General features: G+C 66.1%; 1 protein-coding gene across 5 annotated transcripts; it reads left to right on the plus strand.

Annotated features, from left to right (window-relative positions):
- Positions 1 to 1643: 1643 nt before the first annotated feature.
- Positions 1644 to 14243, plus strand: JRK (Jrk helix-turn-helix protein). Of its 5 annotated transcripts, XM_072733730.1 has the most exons (3): positions 1656 to 1701; positions 2217 to 2366; positions 3525 to 14243. In XM_072733730.1, exon 3 carries the CDS (start codon positions 3959 to 3961, stop codon positions 5582 to 5584), a length of 1626 nt encoding a protein of 541 aa, XP_072589831.1. In that variant the 5' UTR covers positions 1656 to 1701; positions 2217 to 2366; positions 3525 to 3958; the 3' UTR covers positions 5585 to 14243. The 5 variants fall into 5 exon arrangements, with proteins under 5 accessions (XP_072589832.1, XP_072589831.1, XP_025840868.2 ...); XM_072733731.1 differs by lacking the exon at positions 2217 to 2366 and having other exon boundaries at positions 1644 to 1701; XM_025985083.2 differs by lacking the exon at positions 1656 to 1701 and having other exon boundaries at positions 1737 to 2366.
- Positions 14244 to 16140: the final 1897 nt, after the last annotated feature.

Genomic DNA, 16140 nt, shown 5'->3' on the forward strand with positions numbered 1-16140 from the left:
GGCCCGCTGGGAAGCCGGTGGGGGGACGGGGGCCCACTGATGCTCTCAAGGTCACTCTGGCTGTGAACAGGGATGGGGAGGCTGTTGTGATCAGGTGTGGTCGGGGGGCTCAGTCCTGTGCATTGGGGGTGATGGAGGTGCCAGTTCCCAGGAGACACCAGTTCTTTCTCCTCCTCCTCCCTTTCTGACCCCTTCTCCGCCAGAGCGGGTCCCTGGGTGACCATGGGAGCCCTGCAGGGTCTGGGAGGTGCATGCAATCCCGTGTCCACGAGGTGGCAGCAGACCGTCACACACGGCCATGGAGCCAGCCTTCCTGGGGGGGCCACCTGGCTGCCCCAGGAGACCCCGCTCAGTCCCGTTTTCTCCTGTCAAACACATCTTCTAGCATCCCCAAATTCCTGACCCACAGAACCATGTGCAGCAAAATGGTTACTGTTTGGAGCCACTGATTCTGGGGTGCTTCATCAATGGCTGATGGGGGGATACAGAAGCGAGGCGACCCGGCCGGGGCCAGGGACAGAGCGGCCGTGGGAGTGGGGAGACGGGTGGGGAGGGTGGGGCTGGGCAGGGCTGCTGGTCAATCGGGCGGGCGGGGTGGGGACGGCCCGAGGGACCGCAGCGGTGGGGAGCGTGGGGCAGGGGCAAGTCTGGGCAGCGTCAGGACTCGGGTCTGGAAATGTGGACAGTGCACACGGAGGTGCGGGGAGGGTTCCCCAGAGGGGTCCTGGCGGGGGGGGAGCTGGGACGTCCGTGCCCGCTGGTGCTGCCAGGTCACCTGGGGCGAGGGTGTGGGGAGGGAGGCGGGGAATCCTGGGGGGGGGGAGCCCAGGGCAGAGAGTGAATGGGGGGGCTATGGAAGTGTCTCAGGCCCCGTGGCCGTGTGGCAAACACTAGGCCTTCCGCGGCCTGGACCACACTGGGGGCAGGGCCCCGCTCCTCCTGGAGGCTCCCGGGCCTGCAGCCCCTCCTCACCTGCAAGGCACACACTCCGGCCTGTGTCTCCTGACATGTCCTCTTGTCCCCTGCTCCCGCCGACAGGTGCTCCCCGACTGCCCCCCCCCCCCCGCCTCCACGAGTCCCGAGGTCACACTGCCTGCCCCACCCCATCTCAACTCTTAGGTTGACCCCATCTGCAAAGCCCCCGCTGCCCCTGAGGTCACGGCCCCGGGTTCTGGGGCGGGGTGGGGGGGGGGGCACCGGCCGCCGGGCTCTCTGGGCTCCAAGGGCTCACCTGTCCCCGCCACCAAGCCGCATTCGCCCCATCCCAGGGCCCAGCGGGCTCCGCTCACGGCGGCGTCAGGCCCAGGGCAGGTGGCGCGAGCCCTGAAGTCGCACACGTCACCGTCACGCGTGGATGCGGCGCCAGCTGAGGACGCGGCCCGGGGCACGAAAGCCGCAGCGGCCGCCGCGTTCCGCGGAGGGAAGGGCCCGCCCCGCCGCGCCCCGGTCCGCCGGGTGGGCAGGAGCCCCGGGTCCCGCAGCGCACAGCGGACGCGGCCCCGGCAGGTGCGCCCGGGCGGCAGGTGCAGGGGGCGGGGCGGGGCGCGGCGGGGCGCGGCGGGGCGGGGCCCGCGCGGACACCGAGAGGCCGGCCCAGTCCTCCCGCCGCCTAGAGCGGCCCGGAAGCGGCCGGGGAGGCGGGCGCGGGCCGGGGGCGGGGACAGCGGGGCACTTCCGGCGGCGGCGGCGGCGGGTCGGCAGGTGAGCGCGGCCGCGGCGGGGGCGGCGGGGGCGGCGGGGGCGGCGGGGGCGGCGGGGGCGGCGGGCTCCCGGGCGGGCCCCTCTGTCCCGGCCCCGCGGCGCGGAGGGGGGGCCCCGGACTCGCACCGTCTCCCTTGTTCCCTTCCCGGTGTGTCCCGTTGCCCCGGGCGGCCCCGCGGAGGAGACGCTGCCGGAACACGGGCCCGGTTCCCGCCACGCCGCGGCCTGCGCTGCCCGCCGGGACCCCCCCCCGGCAGCCCCCCAGGACCCCCTCACCCAGACGGGCCCCCAGGACCCCCCCCCGGGCAGCCCCCCAGGACCCCCTCCTGCCCCGTGTCCCCAGCAGGTGCCCCCAGCGCTCCCTCCTCAGCCCTCCCCCCCCCTGGAGCCTTCCCTTGTCTCCCTCCCTCCCTCCCTCCTCTCCCTCGGGGGCGACCAGGGCACCTCTTCTCTTCAGTATTTCTCCAGACAGCCCCTGCCCCCGCCGCTCCACTTCCTTCTCCTTAACCCCTCAGGCCGGGCCTAAGGTCCCCTCCTCCCTGGAAGGACAAGGGAGCTGTGAAGGGGTGCGCCCTCCGCGCCCTCCTGCCCCCTCTGTGGCCCCGGCCTCAGTGCTGGCTTTGAATCCCCACACGGACACCTCCTTCGTTCCCTTGCTCTGCGAGGTTAGTTGGCTTTTGGTTTAAGAAGTTGTTCCAGAACATCAGAATATGTGGGTTTCAGCTTAAAGAGTCTGTCTGGCGAGCTGGACCGTCCCCCTGCACAGCCCCCGGGGCAGGGAGGGTCAGGGCGGGTCAGGGCGGGTCAGGGCGGGGAGGCGGCCCCAGGGATCCTGCAGCCCCAGCATCTCCCGCCCCCACCCCCGCCCCCCTGCTGTGCTTGGAGTTAGTCCCTGGTCCTCTTCCTGTGCTGCTGAGGGAACATCGCAAGGCAGGCGAGGCCTTTCCGTCTCCGCAGTCACACAGTCGTGCCCAGTAAGTAGGATGCAGCTAGGATCCCTGGAGGAGCAGCGCGCTCACGTGGCCAGGAGGCTGACTCAGGGGGAGGACGTGCCCAGAGCTGGCTGGAGACGGGCCTACGGTCCGTCTTTGGTGCCGTCCCTACATTTGAATAAACTTCGTTTTTCTTGAGTTCTGGTCTCAAGGGGCTGCACGAGTGGTCCCGTGGCCTCAGCATCCCCACAGGTAGGACACAGCCACCGTAAGGGTCTGGGTGGCAGGTGGGGTGGGGAGTTGCTGGAAGCCCACCCGTGAGTCCTGCACACCCTTCGCTGCGGGACGTGATGGCTGGCAGCGAGCTGGCTGTAGTGGGCGCCCTGGTGACCGGCCATCCCTCCCGGGTGGGAGCGGAGTGACGGGCGGGGGGTCAGGTCATGAAGGAAGTGAGGGGACACGCAGGCTGTGCGGCAGACGACCGTGCCAGCAAACTGCGCCGAGTAGGCCAGCGGGGCGGTCACTGTCAGGGCAGCAGCCCTCGACTCCTCACGGGCTGGAGGACGGTGGCATCTTAGCCGGCGAGGCGCAGCAGGGGCGGCTCCTGAAGGATCCAGCCAGGATGCCTCAACTCTGCCCCACGCGTCTGCTCAGCAGCGCAGGGAGGCGTCCAGCCGGGAGGAGCCATGCTGACCAGGAGGTCGCTGGAGGAGCCCGCTGCGCAGCTGGGCGGCCTCCTGGACATCACGCCCCTCGGCCGGCTCCTGTGTTGGTCACCCCTGCAACGCTCTGCTGCAGCTTCCCCGCGTGCCCGAGGTAGTGAGGACTTGCGTGCAGGTGGCCCAGGTACATGGTCCGTGATGTCCTTTTTTCCTCTGTTGTGCTTTCCAGTTCCTAAAGCACGGCGGGCGAGACAGCGCCGTGAGCCCGGAAAGGCGTCCCCAGCACAGACCGCACAACCTTGTTCAACCAGAAACCAGTCCCCAGGATCCCGGTACTCGATGGTCCACGTTTGAAGGAAGGAGCTGCCACCATCCACCTCAGAGAAGGCCAGAGGTTCCAGCAGGTGGACAGGTCCCCCAGGAACCCCCCGTGTGCCAGTATCCCCTCCCGCAGAGAGGACCGGGAGCCCGGAAGACCAGCAACAGCCGGGGCGAAGGGCGGCTGACACTGGAGGGGGGAACGAAGGAGAGGCTGTGCCCATGGTGACCCAGGCTTGGTGGGACGGGACAGGCAGGTGAGGGAGCAGAGGAGAGGGGGCAAGGAGTCTGCCAGGCCCCCCCCCCGCGTGTGTCCCCCCATTCGCTGGGGACAAGCCACCCCCAATGGCCTCCAAGCAGGCGGCCGGGAGGAGCCCGGGGGAGAAGCGCAAGAGGGTGGTGCTGACCCTGAAGGAGAAGATTGACATCTGCACGCGGCTGGAGAAGGGAGAGAGCAGGAAGGTGCTGATGCAGGAGTACAATGTGGGCATGTCCACCCTGTACGACATCAAGGCGCACAAGGCGCAGCTGCTCCGCTTCTTTGCCAACTCGGATTCCAACAAGGCCCTGGAGCAGCGGCGCACCCTGCACACGCCCAAGCTCGAGCACCTGGACCGCGTGCTGTACGAGTGGTTCCTGGGCAAGCGCGCCGAGGGCGTGCCCGTCTCCGGCCCCATGCTCATCGAAAAGGCCAAGGACTTCTACGAGCAGATGCAGCTGACGGAGCCCTGCGTGTTCTCTGGTGGGTGGCTGTGGCGGTTTAAGGCCAGACACGGCATTAAGAAGCTGGACGCGTCCGGGGAAAGACAGGGGGCCGACCACCGAGCGGCCGAGCAGTTCTGTGGGTTTTTCCGGAGCCTGACCGCTGAGCACGGCCTGTCCCCTGAGCAGGTTTACAACGCTGATGAGACCGGCCTTTTCTGGCGGTCCTTGCCGAATCCCGGCCTGGAGGGCGGTCCGGCGCCTGGCGTCCGGCAGAACAAGGACAGGCTGACCGTCCTGATGTGCGCCAACGCCACCGGCTCCCACAAAATCAAACCCCTGGTGATCGGGAAATGCGGCGCCCCCCGGGCTTTCGGGGGCATCCAGCACCTGCCTGTGGCGTACAAGGCCCAGGGTAACGCGTGGGTGGACAAGGAGATTTTTTCTGACTGGTTCCATCATATCTTCGTCCCGTCTGTGAAGGAGCACTTCAGAGCGGCGGGTCTACCCGAGGACGGCAAAGCCATCCTGCTGCTGGACCACGCCCGCGCCCGGCCACGGGAGGCCGAGTTGGTCTCTGGGAACATCTTCACCATCTTTCTGCCTGCCAGCGTCACCTCCTTGATTCAGCCCATGGACCAGGGCATTCGGAGGGATTTCATGAGGCACTTCCTCAACCCCCCTGGCCCGCTGCAGGGCTGCCACCCCCGCTACAGCACCAACGACGCCGTCTTCAACGTGGCCTGTGCCTGGAGCGCTGTGCCAGGCCACGTCTTCAGCCGCGCCTGGAAGAAGCTGTGGCCCGCGGTCACATTTGCCGAAGGCTCGTCTTCTGACGAGGAGCCAGATGGCCTCCAGGTGAAGCCTCATGATCAGACTTTCGCGCACATCCTGGAGCTGGGCAGGGAGGTCCCCGGTCGCCCCGGCAGCCGGCTTCACCGCGGCACGGCCACTGAGCGGAGCGGGCCAGGCTGTGCGGCCGGGGAGGACCCGGCCCTGGCTGCGGGGAGCCTGGAGCCGGCCGAGAAGGACGGTGATGAGGCCGCCTGGGAGCAGGCAGCGGCGTCCTTTGACGCCGTGGTCCGCTTCGCCGAGGGGCAGCCCTGCTTCACAGCACAGGAGGTGGGGCAGCTGCGCGCACTGCGCTCGGTGTTTGCCAGGCAGCGGCAGGTGAAGCGGCAGCGCGTGGCCCTCAGGGCCGTGGTCAAACTCGAGACCCCCCCAGAGGCCTCCCCTCTGCCCTGCTCATCCACAGCCGGCGAGCACTGACGTCCGCACAGCCCACGCAGGTGGCCCGGAGCTGGCCCAGGAGGTCGGGGCGCCCGGCGTGGGGTTTCGGCTGCTCAGGATGGCCCATCCCCGTGTGTCTGTGTCATCACGGGCTTACTGTGCTTTCCATCCTGGCATGGGAACATGAGCCATCGTTCTGGAAGGGCCCACCACGCCCGAAGCTGACCGGAGCATCCCATGGCCAGAACCCAGGACCGTGCCGGCAGATTCTGGCCCCGTGTTCTCCAGCCGAGCCGCGCACATGGGTGGAGGTGTCTGTCCGAGGGAGGAAAGCCTGCCCTTGAGCCACCTGACGGCAGTGCCCGCAGCCAGATGACGGGCTGGCGTTTTCCCTCGGGGCTCGGTTGCCATGTGGCGGCCATCCCTACTTGTGGCTTTATGGGTGGTGCGTCGTCACCCTGCTGGTGACTGCCATGGACTCGCTCAGCCTCATCAGGCTCCTGAGAGTTCCTCCACGTTGCCAGGGTGTCTCACCCCTGGGGCTGGGCCGCAGGACGTGGGGGCCGCGCGGGGTTGGCAGGGCGGGGCCGTGCCCCCTAACGCAAGCAGACTGTCTGCCCAGGCCTGCAGGTTGCCCCGAGGACAGGCTGGTGGCCCCGTGGGCGTGCGTGGGCTTGGTTCCAGGTCTGCGGCGTAGTCCCTGGAAGATTGCACTTACTGCCTGTTTGTTCCTAAATTTTGCCGAGGCGTCCAGAAGTTAGTCTTAGGTGTATACGTGCGACCCAGCAGTAAGCGAGCCGGTCAGATCTCTAGCAGTGTCGGGCTTCTGTGTTTGGCTGCTCGCCCCTCAGTACTCCGTGCGGGGAAGAGCAAGGTGCCCGGCTTGCCTGTGGGAAGACGTAAGTGTCCGTCCCGTGGCTGCCGGCAGGCTCCCCGCCGCCCACGCTGATGCTGGCAGGGACCGTAGGCGGAGGCGCGCACCCTCCCTGTGCACCTCTGGGCCGTGACTGTGTTTCATTGCTCCGCCTTCGGGTTCCAGCCTGGCCACCCCGCTGGCTCCTCCACCTGTTGGGCCTCCCCCGGCGGCTGAGGGGATGCAGTGTCTGGTTCGTGCATTACATCTCCGCAAACCCCAGGGGGACGGCCGTTGCTGCCGTGGTGCCGCCCTGGACATGGTGCTTCCTGCTTTAAATGCACGTGAGGATCGGGAACCTAGCAGGGCCATTTTCATTGCGGAGTCTTGGGGGCATACAGCCTTGGGGCTAAGCCGCTGTCCCTCGGCTTCCTTCCTGCACCGGGGTGACATCTGCCCCTGTGTGCTTGGCCACCACAGTGGACTCGTGTGGCCCCGTGCTGTTGAATTGTGGCTGCTTGCGGTGCCGCGGGAAGTGAGGTGTCGAGAGTCACGGGGGTGTCTGCCTTCACCTCGTGGTGGTGGCGGCGGTGGCAGCACAGGCAGGTGGACAGACGCTGAGAAGCTGTCTCCCCACAGCCTGTACGGCTCTTGAACAGCAAGGCTCTGCGGGGCGGGTGGAGCCGGGCAGGGGCAGGACAGGTGGGCTCCCGGGTCCCCTGGGGAGGCTTTGTCCAGACTGTAGACCCCAGGCCGTGGATTCTCATCCTGCCTCGGCACCTGCCTAGCCGTCTCGTGGCCAGTCAGTAACTGCTTGTCACCGGACGGCCTGAGGGGTGTCTGTGCTCAGGGCGCTCCTTCCAGAAGTATCCACGGAGCCAGGTCGAAGCCTCAGGCTCCTTGGGAGGTTCTGGGGCCCAGCCCACCTGGCCTTGTTTGCCTTCCCCTCTGACAGGCAGCATGCCTCCCTTCATGTGGGCCTCGGGCGGAGCTAGGTGCCCCGGGCTGCAGTTGGCTGCGGGGCATGCAGGGCCGTCTGCAGAGCCGTGTGGCCCAGTGGCTGGTGAGCGCCTCTGCCCCCGTCCCGGTGCCCCGTGCTCCTGCCAGAGACCTCTGCACCCACCCGTCCTCCCAGGGCCTTTCCCAGCTGCCTCGCTCGGCACTCTCAGGTGCGGGTGGTCAGAGTGCTTTGGCCTCAGGATCCTTTTTCCGAGGCCTTTCTGGGTGTGAGATGGGAGCTGGGAGGGACCAGTCCCCTCCCTCCCTCTCTGGTCACTGCTGAGGCACCTCAGGAAGCCTGGGTGCTGCTCCCCCACGAGCACTAGGCCTAGAGCCCCGGCGGTGGGGTCAGCGGGCATCTGGGGGCCTCTCTATCTTGTTGGGACGTGCTCCTACCCTCTGGCTCGTCTTACCTGGGCCAGAAGGAGATCCGTCGGAGGCAGCTCAGGGTTGGGATGGCCACGAGGCAGATGCGTGCTTTCCTGGGAGCCTGTGTGCACAGGAAGCAGAGTGTGTGGCAGACGGGGTCCAGCGATCTGCCGCCGAGGCCCAGCCTGAGCTGCTCGGGGAGGCGCCGTCACAGGTGCCAGCTCCTGGGCTTTCTTGGCGTGTGAACATTGTCATGTTTCATCCATCGTGTAGCCTAGAGTGTGGCAGGTATCGAGTACCTGCTGTGTGCTGGGCGTTGTGCTCAGCCTGAGGCCGGGGAGTGGTCATCAAGGCCCCGTCCTGCCTCCAGGGAGCACGGGTTTACCGACAAGGGCAGGACACTGCTGAGGAGGCTGGGACACAGGTGAGGGGCTGAGGTGGCTTGGGTGTTAGTAGGTCCGTGAGGGCAGGAGAGAGAAGCCAGGTTCCCACCTGCCCCAGGTGCAGCCGGCAAGTCCAGGAGGCTGATCCGGGGTGCCGGGCTCCTGTGCCACCTGTCACCTGGCGCTCCCACTTCCCGTGTCAGGACAGTTCCAATAGCCACCCTGCCATCTTCCTGCCTGGAGAAGCGGAAAGCATGCCGCTTCCCCTGAGCGTCCCCTCAGCTGGCACAGGTGACTTCTGCTCCTGTACTTGGGGCCAGGTCCCTGTCACGCAGGTACCAGCAGCCACGAGGACGTCTGGGCAGTGTGACTGCAGAAAGCCGAGGGAGCAGCCTGGGAGGGCCAGGCGGGGTCTCCTGGCTCCTCCCTGCACCATGGCTCACCTGCAGCCACGTTCTGGCCTCAGCCCCCCTCTGCCAGGACACAGCGTGTAGAGGGAGGAGGCAGGCGATGCGGGGCTGCCTCGAGTCCTGGAGTGGGGGCTCTACACGGGGGCAAGCCCTGGGGGGCTGGGAGGGCGGCCCCCCACCCCCAGAGCTGTCAGGGAGGAGCAGCCCTGTGTCCGTGCCTGGTGCCAGGCTGCAGCTCAGAGGTTCTTCCAGGGGAGAGGCGGCTGGGGTGCAGTCCCCCTCCCTCCACAAGAGGACTGACCGCTTGCAGCAGAGCATGAGGTTCAGTGGTGCTCGTGAAGGGGGGAGCTCGTAGAGAAAGCACGTGGGAGGAGCGGTGGGTTTATCGGTGACAGGCTGAGCTGTAGGCGGGCTGTGGGTCAGGAAAAATCTCCAACGCTGATCTCAGGAGCTGTTCTTTCGAAGCCAAAGTTGTTGGATTAGGCTCCGAACCATTTACGCCGAGGTGTGACTGCTGAAGACACAGCACTCAGCAACCAAGGAGCGGAGCCCAGGAGCTGGTGTGGGAGGGAGCAGGCCAGCAGCTTCGCCGGAGCCGCTGTCCTCCCAGGGTGACTGTGGGCGAGCCTGGGGCTGCAGAGGGGCTGCAGGGGGCGCGGGCGAGGCACAAGCAGCCCCCCCACCCCGTGCAGCACCAGCAAACAAGGTAAGCTGCAGGGTAGCAGTGACGCGACCCCGCAGGGTGCCAGGATCCAAGACTGCTGCAGCGCACGCCCTAACAGGACCAGTTTCCCACCTGAACATAAAAAGAACAAGGAAGAATGGCCCAGACCCCAGGAGAAAGGTAGTAGGTTACAGAACCGGCTGCGCAGGGACTTGAACTTGGCCATTGTGCACACGGTCAGAGGGTAGGAAGGCACAGACCACAGCATCCACGGGAGGATAGGAATCACCACCCTCCAGAAGAACCGAGTGGGGTTCTGGGGCCGAACAGTACAAGGTCCGAAGTGAGTTCCCGAGAAGGGCTCAGCAGCAAGAAGAACCAGCGACCTTGTCTGACCTGGACACCCAGGTGACCACACGGCGCAGGGGCGCCCAGGTGCAGGCCATTGGAGCCCTGGAGTAGAGGGCAGTAGGCAGGAATAGAAAAAACAGTGTCCCCCAAGCCCCCAGATTTATTGGGAAACGTTCATCTACAAATCAGCAGGCTCGCTGAGGTCTGGTGGGACGAACAGTGGGTTGGAGAGGCGGGAACGTGGGGAAAGCTGCCCCGGGCCCGAGCGTGCCCAGCAAGGCTGGTGGCAGGGCGTGGGCAGGGCTGGCACGGTCCACGTGCTCAGAGGAGACCATGGCCCCGAGCCCGCGTCCACCCAAGATAAAGCGAGTGAACGATTTCTGGGTACACAGAAACACCTGCGGCTGCGAGGCCCACCTTTGCCTTCGGAGCAAGTGACCCAGACGGCAGATCAAGTCCACCCAGAACAAGGAGCTGCGGCGAAGGTAGTTCTGTCCTGAGAGGAGACGGCATGCACTTGACCCCTGGACACCCCTGGCTTAGGGCACCGACCCCCTGCTCCCTTTCTTCTGGCTGCAGCTTTTTTTTCTTTTAAGAATTATTTATTTATTTGACAGTGAGCACCGGCGGGAGGGGCAGAGGGAGAGAGAATCTGGAGCAGACTCCCCGCTGAGCACAGAGCCTGACGTGGGGCTCGTGCCCGGGACCCCGATGGCGACCCGAGCCGAAACCGAGAGTTGGACGCTTAACCGACTGAGCCCCCGGTGCCCCGCGGCCCCTTCAGAGCTTGCATAACGTTCCGTGGGGTGATCACGTCGGCTTCGCCACGTTCGCAGGTGCCGAGTGTCGGCTGCTCGAGGGGGGCTCTGGCAGGAGGGGAGCGGGCACCGTCCCAGGGGCATTCCCGTCCACCTCAGCAAGCACTCAGGAGGTAACCCGAAAGCAGCGAACAGATCCGTCCCGGAGGGAAGCGCTCGTTAGACGAAACCACGCGAAAGCAGCACGTGAACGGGGCAGGAAGGCGGGCGCCCCTGCCCGCGGGGGCTGCGCAGCCTCCTGGCCCACACGGAGGGCGGCGGGGTGTCCCCACCACACAGGGCAGGGGCGGGGCCCTGAGCTGTTCTGCATCAGGCGCAGGCCCGGCTGTGGCCCTGGGACACCGTGTCCCCCCTACCGTTGCGGGCTGCACAGCACTTCGGGCACAGATTCATTTAAAATTGACCTTTTCTCAGTAAACTTGTCTCAGAGAACCTGTTCTGTATTTTGGCACTGAGGCACGTGTCATGGGCAGGGGGGAGACGCCGCTCCTCTGCGGGCACCCGTATGGGGCAGTGTGCGCTTCTGTGCCCCCTCCCCGCGGGGCATCCAGCCCCCCGCACCCAGAGCAATGCTCTTTCCCACCCCGGTAATTTCCAGGGGGCCCGGCCCGGCAGGTGGAGCACGATGAGCGGCTCTGGCCTCTGGGTCCCGGGGAGACCCGGGAAGGGGGCTGCGGGGGTGAGGGCCCGTCCAGGCGGGCAGGTGGGACCGGGAGGGGCGGGCTGCCCCCCCAGCCCCCGGGCCTCTACGCATGTGGACATCCATCTAGACTGGGGGCCTCCGGAGGTCAGCACAGGCTGCGTCGTGGCCCCACACCGGCCGGCGCAGGAATGTCAGCAAGGCGAGGGCGGGCAGCGGTTCTTGCAGCCGAGGAGCATCTGCGGAAGCCCCGTGCTGGCTCCGTCCAGGCCTCGGGCTGTGCTGCACCCCGCCCTGCAGCCCCAGAGGCCCAGGGAGGCAGGAGGAGAGGGAGCCCAAGTTAGCGCCCCAGCTAAATGCTCGTGGGAGGAGCAGGGCAGCGCCGCTCCACGGGAGCCAGCCTGGAGCCGGGAGCCAGCTGGAGCCCACGAGTCTCCTGTGCCGGGTGCCAAAAGGTGGCTCTCCCAGTGCCACCCGGGCCCAGAGTTGTGGGGTGGAGTCACTGACTGGACTTTTTGAGGGTTTTCAGGGTCTGGGGGCTGCCTGGCTGGTGGGACAGAGGTGACAGGATGAGTGTAGCCTGACAGCTACCCCTCAAGCCGCTGAGCAGAAGGTTGGGGTTGCAGGAGAGGCTTGTGGGAAATGGAGAGGGCTTCATGGAGGTGGTGAGCTTGGAAGCAGGCCTGGGAGGGCACGTCGGCGTTCTGTGGCTGAGTCTGGGAATAGGGGCTTACGCACAGACGGGGGCTGGGGGGCTGCAGCAGGGCACACAGGACACGACACCCAGCAGGTGGGGTCGCGGTGGCCTGAGAGGGTGGCCTCTGACTCCTCCCTAGCCTGTCCCCATCAGAGACGCCTCCTCACCTGTCTGCGGGGTGACTCCAGGACTGAGCGCCCCAGTCTACAGCAGGAAGCCCAGGAGAGAGAGAATCTGGGGGGGCTTCGGATGGCCTGTGCCCCGGGGACCTGAGCTCACTGGGTCTGGTGGCCTGGAGCAGCCTCGGACGGGCCAGGGGAACCCACCAAGGACACGAGGGCCTCGGAGTCTGGCCATGGAGCAGCCGTGCTGTTCCCACCAGGGTCACCAGGCTGCTCACCCCGCGGAGATCCATGTAGTACCAGGGGCCGAGGGGCCTGAGTGTGTCGGAGATAACGGGGGGCTGAAGTGGGGCTGGACTTGGGCTGTTGGGCCGTGTCAGGAGGCCGCCCCGAGGCCAGTGCCCTCCCTGGGTGGCTGCCAGGTGGGCCCCCGCTGGGAGCCGGAGCCCTGTGCCAGGCGCGGCTGTGTGGTCGGAGCTGTCAGGTGCAGCTGCCCGCCGCGTTCCCTGCGGCTGGAGGTGCGTGCCTGGCCCCGGGGCTCTGGCTCTACTGGGCGGGGGGACCTGGCGGGTCCCCATTGCCTGGGCGCAGTCGTGACTAGCATCCCTTCACTCTCCAGGGCCTGGGTGTGGCCAGTGCACCCCCTGGGACACCCTGCGGGGCCCACTCCTCACCCCTGCTCAAGCAGACAGGCCCCCAGATGCCACCGGAGCAAGCCTCAGCCCGGCCCGTGTGTCGGGTTGGGAACCACTGTCACAGGGTCCACCCTGAAATGGGGACCGTGAGCTCGCTGGGCTGGGGGGCCCTCAGGGGACAGGCCTGCAGCAGGTCACAGGTGGCGGGAGGGAGGCTGTGACTAGGTGGGGTGAGTGCACCTGCCCTGCGGGGTTGGAGTGCAGGGGAGTGTGTACTGGGGGCCCTTGACCTTGGGAGCCAGGGGCCTGCAGAGGCTGCAGGTGGCTCCCGGGCCCAGAGGGCCGGGCCACCCCGTTGCCACCCCCGCCCTGAGCTCAGTGGGCTCATTACTGCAGTTGGCGGGGCGGGACCCTGCAGGGCTGGAGGCCCCCATGTCCTATCCATGCCCCGACGGTCTGCACGTCTGCCCGCTGACGGATGTGTCCTGAGCTGGGCCCCAGGTCTCGGCAGGCAGCTGGACGCCGTGGGGGGTTGGGGTGGGGGTCCCTAAGCAGGGGCCGGCCTGTACCCTGAGGAGAGGAGCTCTGCTGCGCATCCGTCTGTGGCCTGGGTGTCTGGGCCAGGATCGGCCGGCGCTGGGGGCCGCCCCTGCCCTCCACAGCCTTGCGGTCCCCACACACCCGTGGCGCGCGGCCCACGGCGCCTTCTCCCCAGGAGCCGGCCCTCGCTGCCCACTCCCACTGGGCCCTCCGTCCCCACCGTCACCCTCTCTGGGGTCCCGGGCTGAACCCTGCGGTGGGACGGCCCTGCACCAGCTCAGCCCCTCCCACCTGCCCCTCGCTGGCCGACACTGCCCCTTGTCCCTCCCACTTCTCCGCCAGCCACGTGTTCTCCTCCCACTTGGGGTCTCAGAGGCCCTGCTGCTGCAGGGGGCAAGAGTGGGGGTCCTGGCTGGACCTGGGGCATGGCAAGCATGGAGAGACTGGTGGGGGCCTGTGGGGGAGCTCTGGCCACCCCGGCGGGCCTCTGGCAGGGGCAGGAGCCGTGGCAGCTCGGGCAGTGGTGGCCAAGGACACAGCCAGTGGGAGGAGGTGCGGGACCTGGAGGGGGGTGGTTGAGGGACAAGAGAGGTCCTGGCTGGGGCCTGAGGCAGCGGGTGGTGTGGGCGGTGCTGGGTCCCTGGGCCGGCCTCCTGCTCCTCTGGCAGGCCCAGCCTCGTTCCTCTTTCTGCTTGAATAAGTCATCCTGCCCCTGTTCATGGGCAATAATTTTAATAAAGTGCTTTTTTCCCGTGAGCCCAGAGCGCAAGACTTCGTCTCAGCTCAGGAACGTGCCCGTTGCCAGCAGCTCTATTGAGGGCACCCATGAACCTCTCTTATTTGTGGCTCCAAAAATGAGGCCATGGGCTCTCGCTGTGCCTCGTTCTTTAATTAAGCAGATGTGAGAACAGCAGAGAGGGGCCAGGGCGCCAGGTAAGGGGAGGTGCCAGCGCGAGGGGCCCGGGGCTGGAGGGGGCGGTTGGGCCAGCTGCCACCGCAGGAGCCTCCGGCCAGGCCCGCCCTCCTGCGCTGGGCGCCTCTCACCCCCCGCCTGCCTCGTCTCCCCTCTTTCCTGAAACACTGTCATTCGTGCAAGACGCTGCCCTGCAGGGACGGCCACGTCCACCCCTTCCCGAGGACGGGAGGGGAGCGGCGCACACACGCTTTACTGCGGCTCAAACAATTAAGTCAATAAAACAGCCTTTCTGTTTACTGAACTTAAAGTGTTCAATTAATTGTCTTCTCCAGCGCGCTGGCTGCCACGTGATAAATGCGTTACGGGCCTCTCTCTCGTTCGCATCCACGTTTTCTGTCCCCACTCCGGGCGCCATCTGGGCAGCCCTGGGTGATTCCGAGTCAGGAGTGGGGATCAGGGTAGGGGCTGAGTTAGGATTTCTGGCCACTGTTTCGGGGGCAGGTGTGTGACCCTTGGGTCTCAGGTCCTCCTTGGAAGCCCCAGTGAGGCCCCAGGGCGTGTGGCCCTGCCAGGAGCTCTGCTTGGGGCCTCTCCACGGAGTGCCAGGGCCAGTGGCCTTGGGGAATTGGCACTTAATGCCACAGAGTGTCTGATTGGAGTGAAAAAAAGAGTTCGGAAATGGTGGTGATGGTTGCACAACGTGAATGTGATCGGTGCCGCTGAACACCACTGAAATGCTGAGGAGGGTGTGTACGTTTTGCCACAATAAAAACACTTTTTTAAAAAAAAATTTTATTCATTTATGATAGTCACACACAGAGAGAGAGAGAGAGGCAGAGACACAGGCAGAGGGAGAAGCAGGCTCCATGCACCGGGAGCCTGACGTGGGATTCGATCCCGGGTCTCCAGGATCGCGCCCTGGGCCAAAGGCAGGCGCCAAACCGCTGCCCCACCCAGGGATCCCTAAAAACATGGTTATAGGAAACAAACACAGGGACCTGATGGTCCAGGCCTGGGGCGTGGAGGAGCCTTCGCGGGGAGGTGAGGCCACCGAGAGGCGAGCAGCAGCAGGCCAGGCGGCTCGAGGGAGGCACCCAGGGCTGCGGGCGCCCGGGGACCGCAGCCAGAGGAGGCAATGCAGGGAGTGGGGTGTGGGGAGAGGTGCCCTAGCCTGACCCTCTCGTCCTGCCACCCCATGCCCTCAGCCACCCAGCGCCCAGGCCACAGGGAGGAGAGCCTGGGAAAGACCGTGGCTGAGCTTACAGGAGGGACCGGCCAGGGGGCGGTGGGGCTGGCGCGGTGGGAGGCACTGGGGTCTTTTGCTTGGTCCTGCTGTGGGCAGACGTTTACTGAACAACTACTATGGGCGACCTAGGCCCAGAGAAACAGGCAAGAGGCCAGACGCCCCTCCTGCCCCACCCCTTGGGGGGCAGGCCTGGTCCTGGGAGGCGGTGAGCCCACCATCCCTCCTCTGTCCCTTTCATCACCCTAATAGGCCCCACTGTGTAGTGACTCTCGGGATTCTGTGTGACAGTGGCCCCTGTGGCACAGGACTCCCAGGCCAGAGGGAGACAGTGAGGGGAGAGGCCTTGGCTTTTCATCCTGTGCTTGCTGTGAGCCCAGGAGGGTGAGGGGCAACTCCAAAAGGACTGGTGTCAGCCAAGAGTGAGGACCAGGCTGTTCAGGGACGTGGCACTCCTAGACACGGCCCTGCTTTTTTGGGTTTGTGCCTGGATGTTTTGAGGCCTTGGCCTAATCTCACTGTGCAGCCACGAGTACACAGCCTTTGCCGTCACAGACCTGGCTCTCGTTCTTCACCATGCCAGTCTCCACCACCCATCCACCATCCATCCGTCCACCCGTCCATCCATCCACCTGTCCATCCACCATTCATCCATCCATATATCCACCATCCATCCATTCACCCGTCCATCCATCCATCCATCCATCCATCCATCTACCCATCCATCCATCCACCAACCATCCATCCACCCGTCCATCCACCCACCCACCCATCCATATATCCACCGTCCATCCATCCACCCGTCCATCCATCCATCCATCCATCCACCCGTCCATCCATCCATCCATTCAACCATCCTCCCTCCCTCCATTCACCCATCCACCCACCCATGGCCACTCCCAGGGACCTGCCCATTCCCTGGAATAGTCTGGGTTCCAGGAATGACAGGCAAGTC

This window comes from Vulpes vulpes, chromosome 13 (assembly GCF_048418805.1).
Source record: "Vulpes vulpes isolate BD-2025 chromosome 13, VulVul3, whole genome shotgun sequence".
Classification (NCBI taxonomy): domain Eukaryota; kingdom Metazoa; phylum Chordata; class Mammalia; order Carnivora; family Canidae; genus Vulpes; species Vulpes vulpes.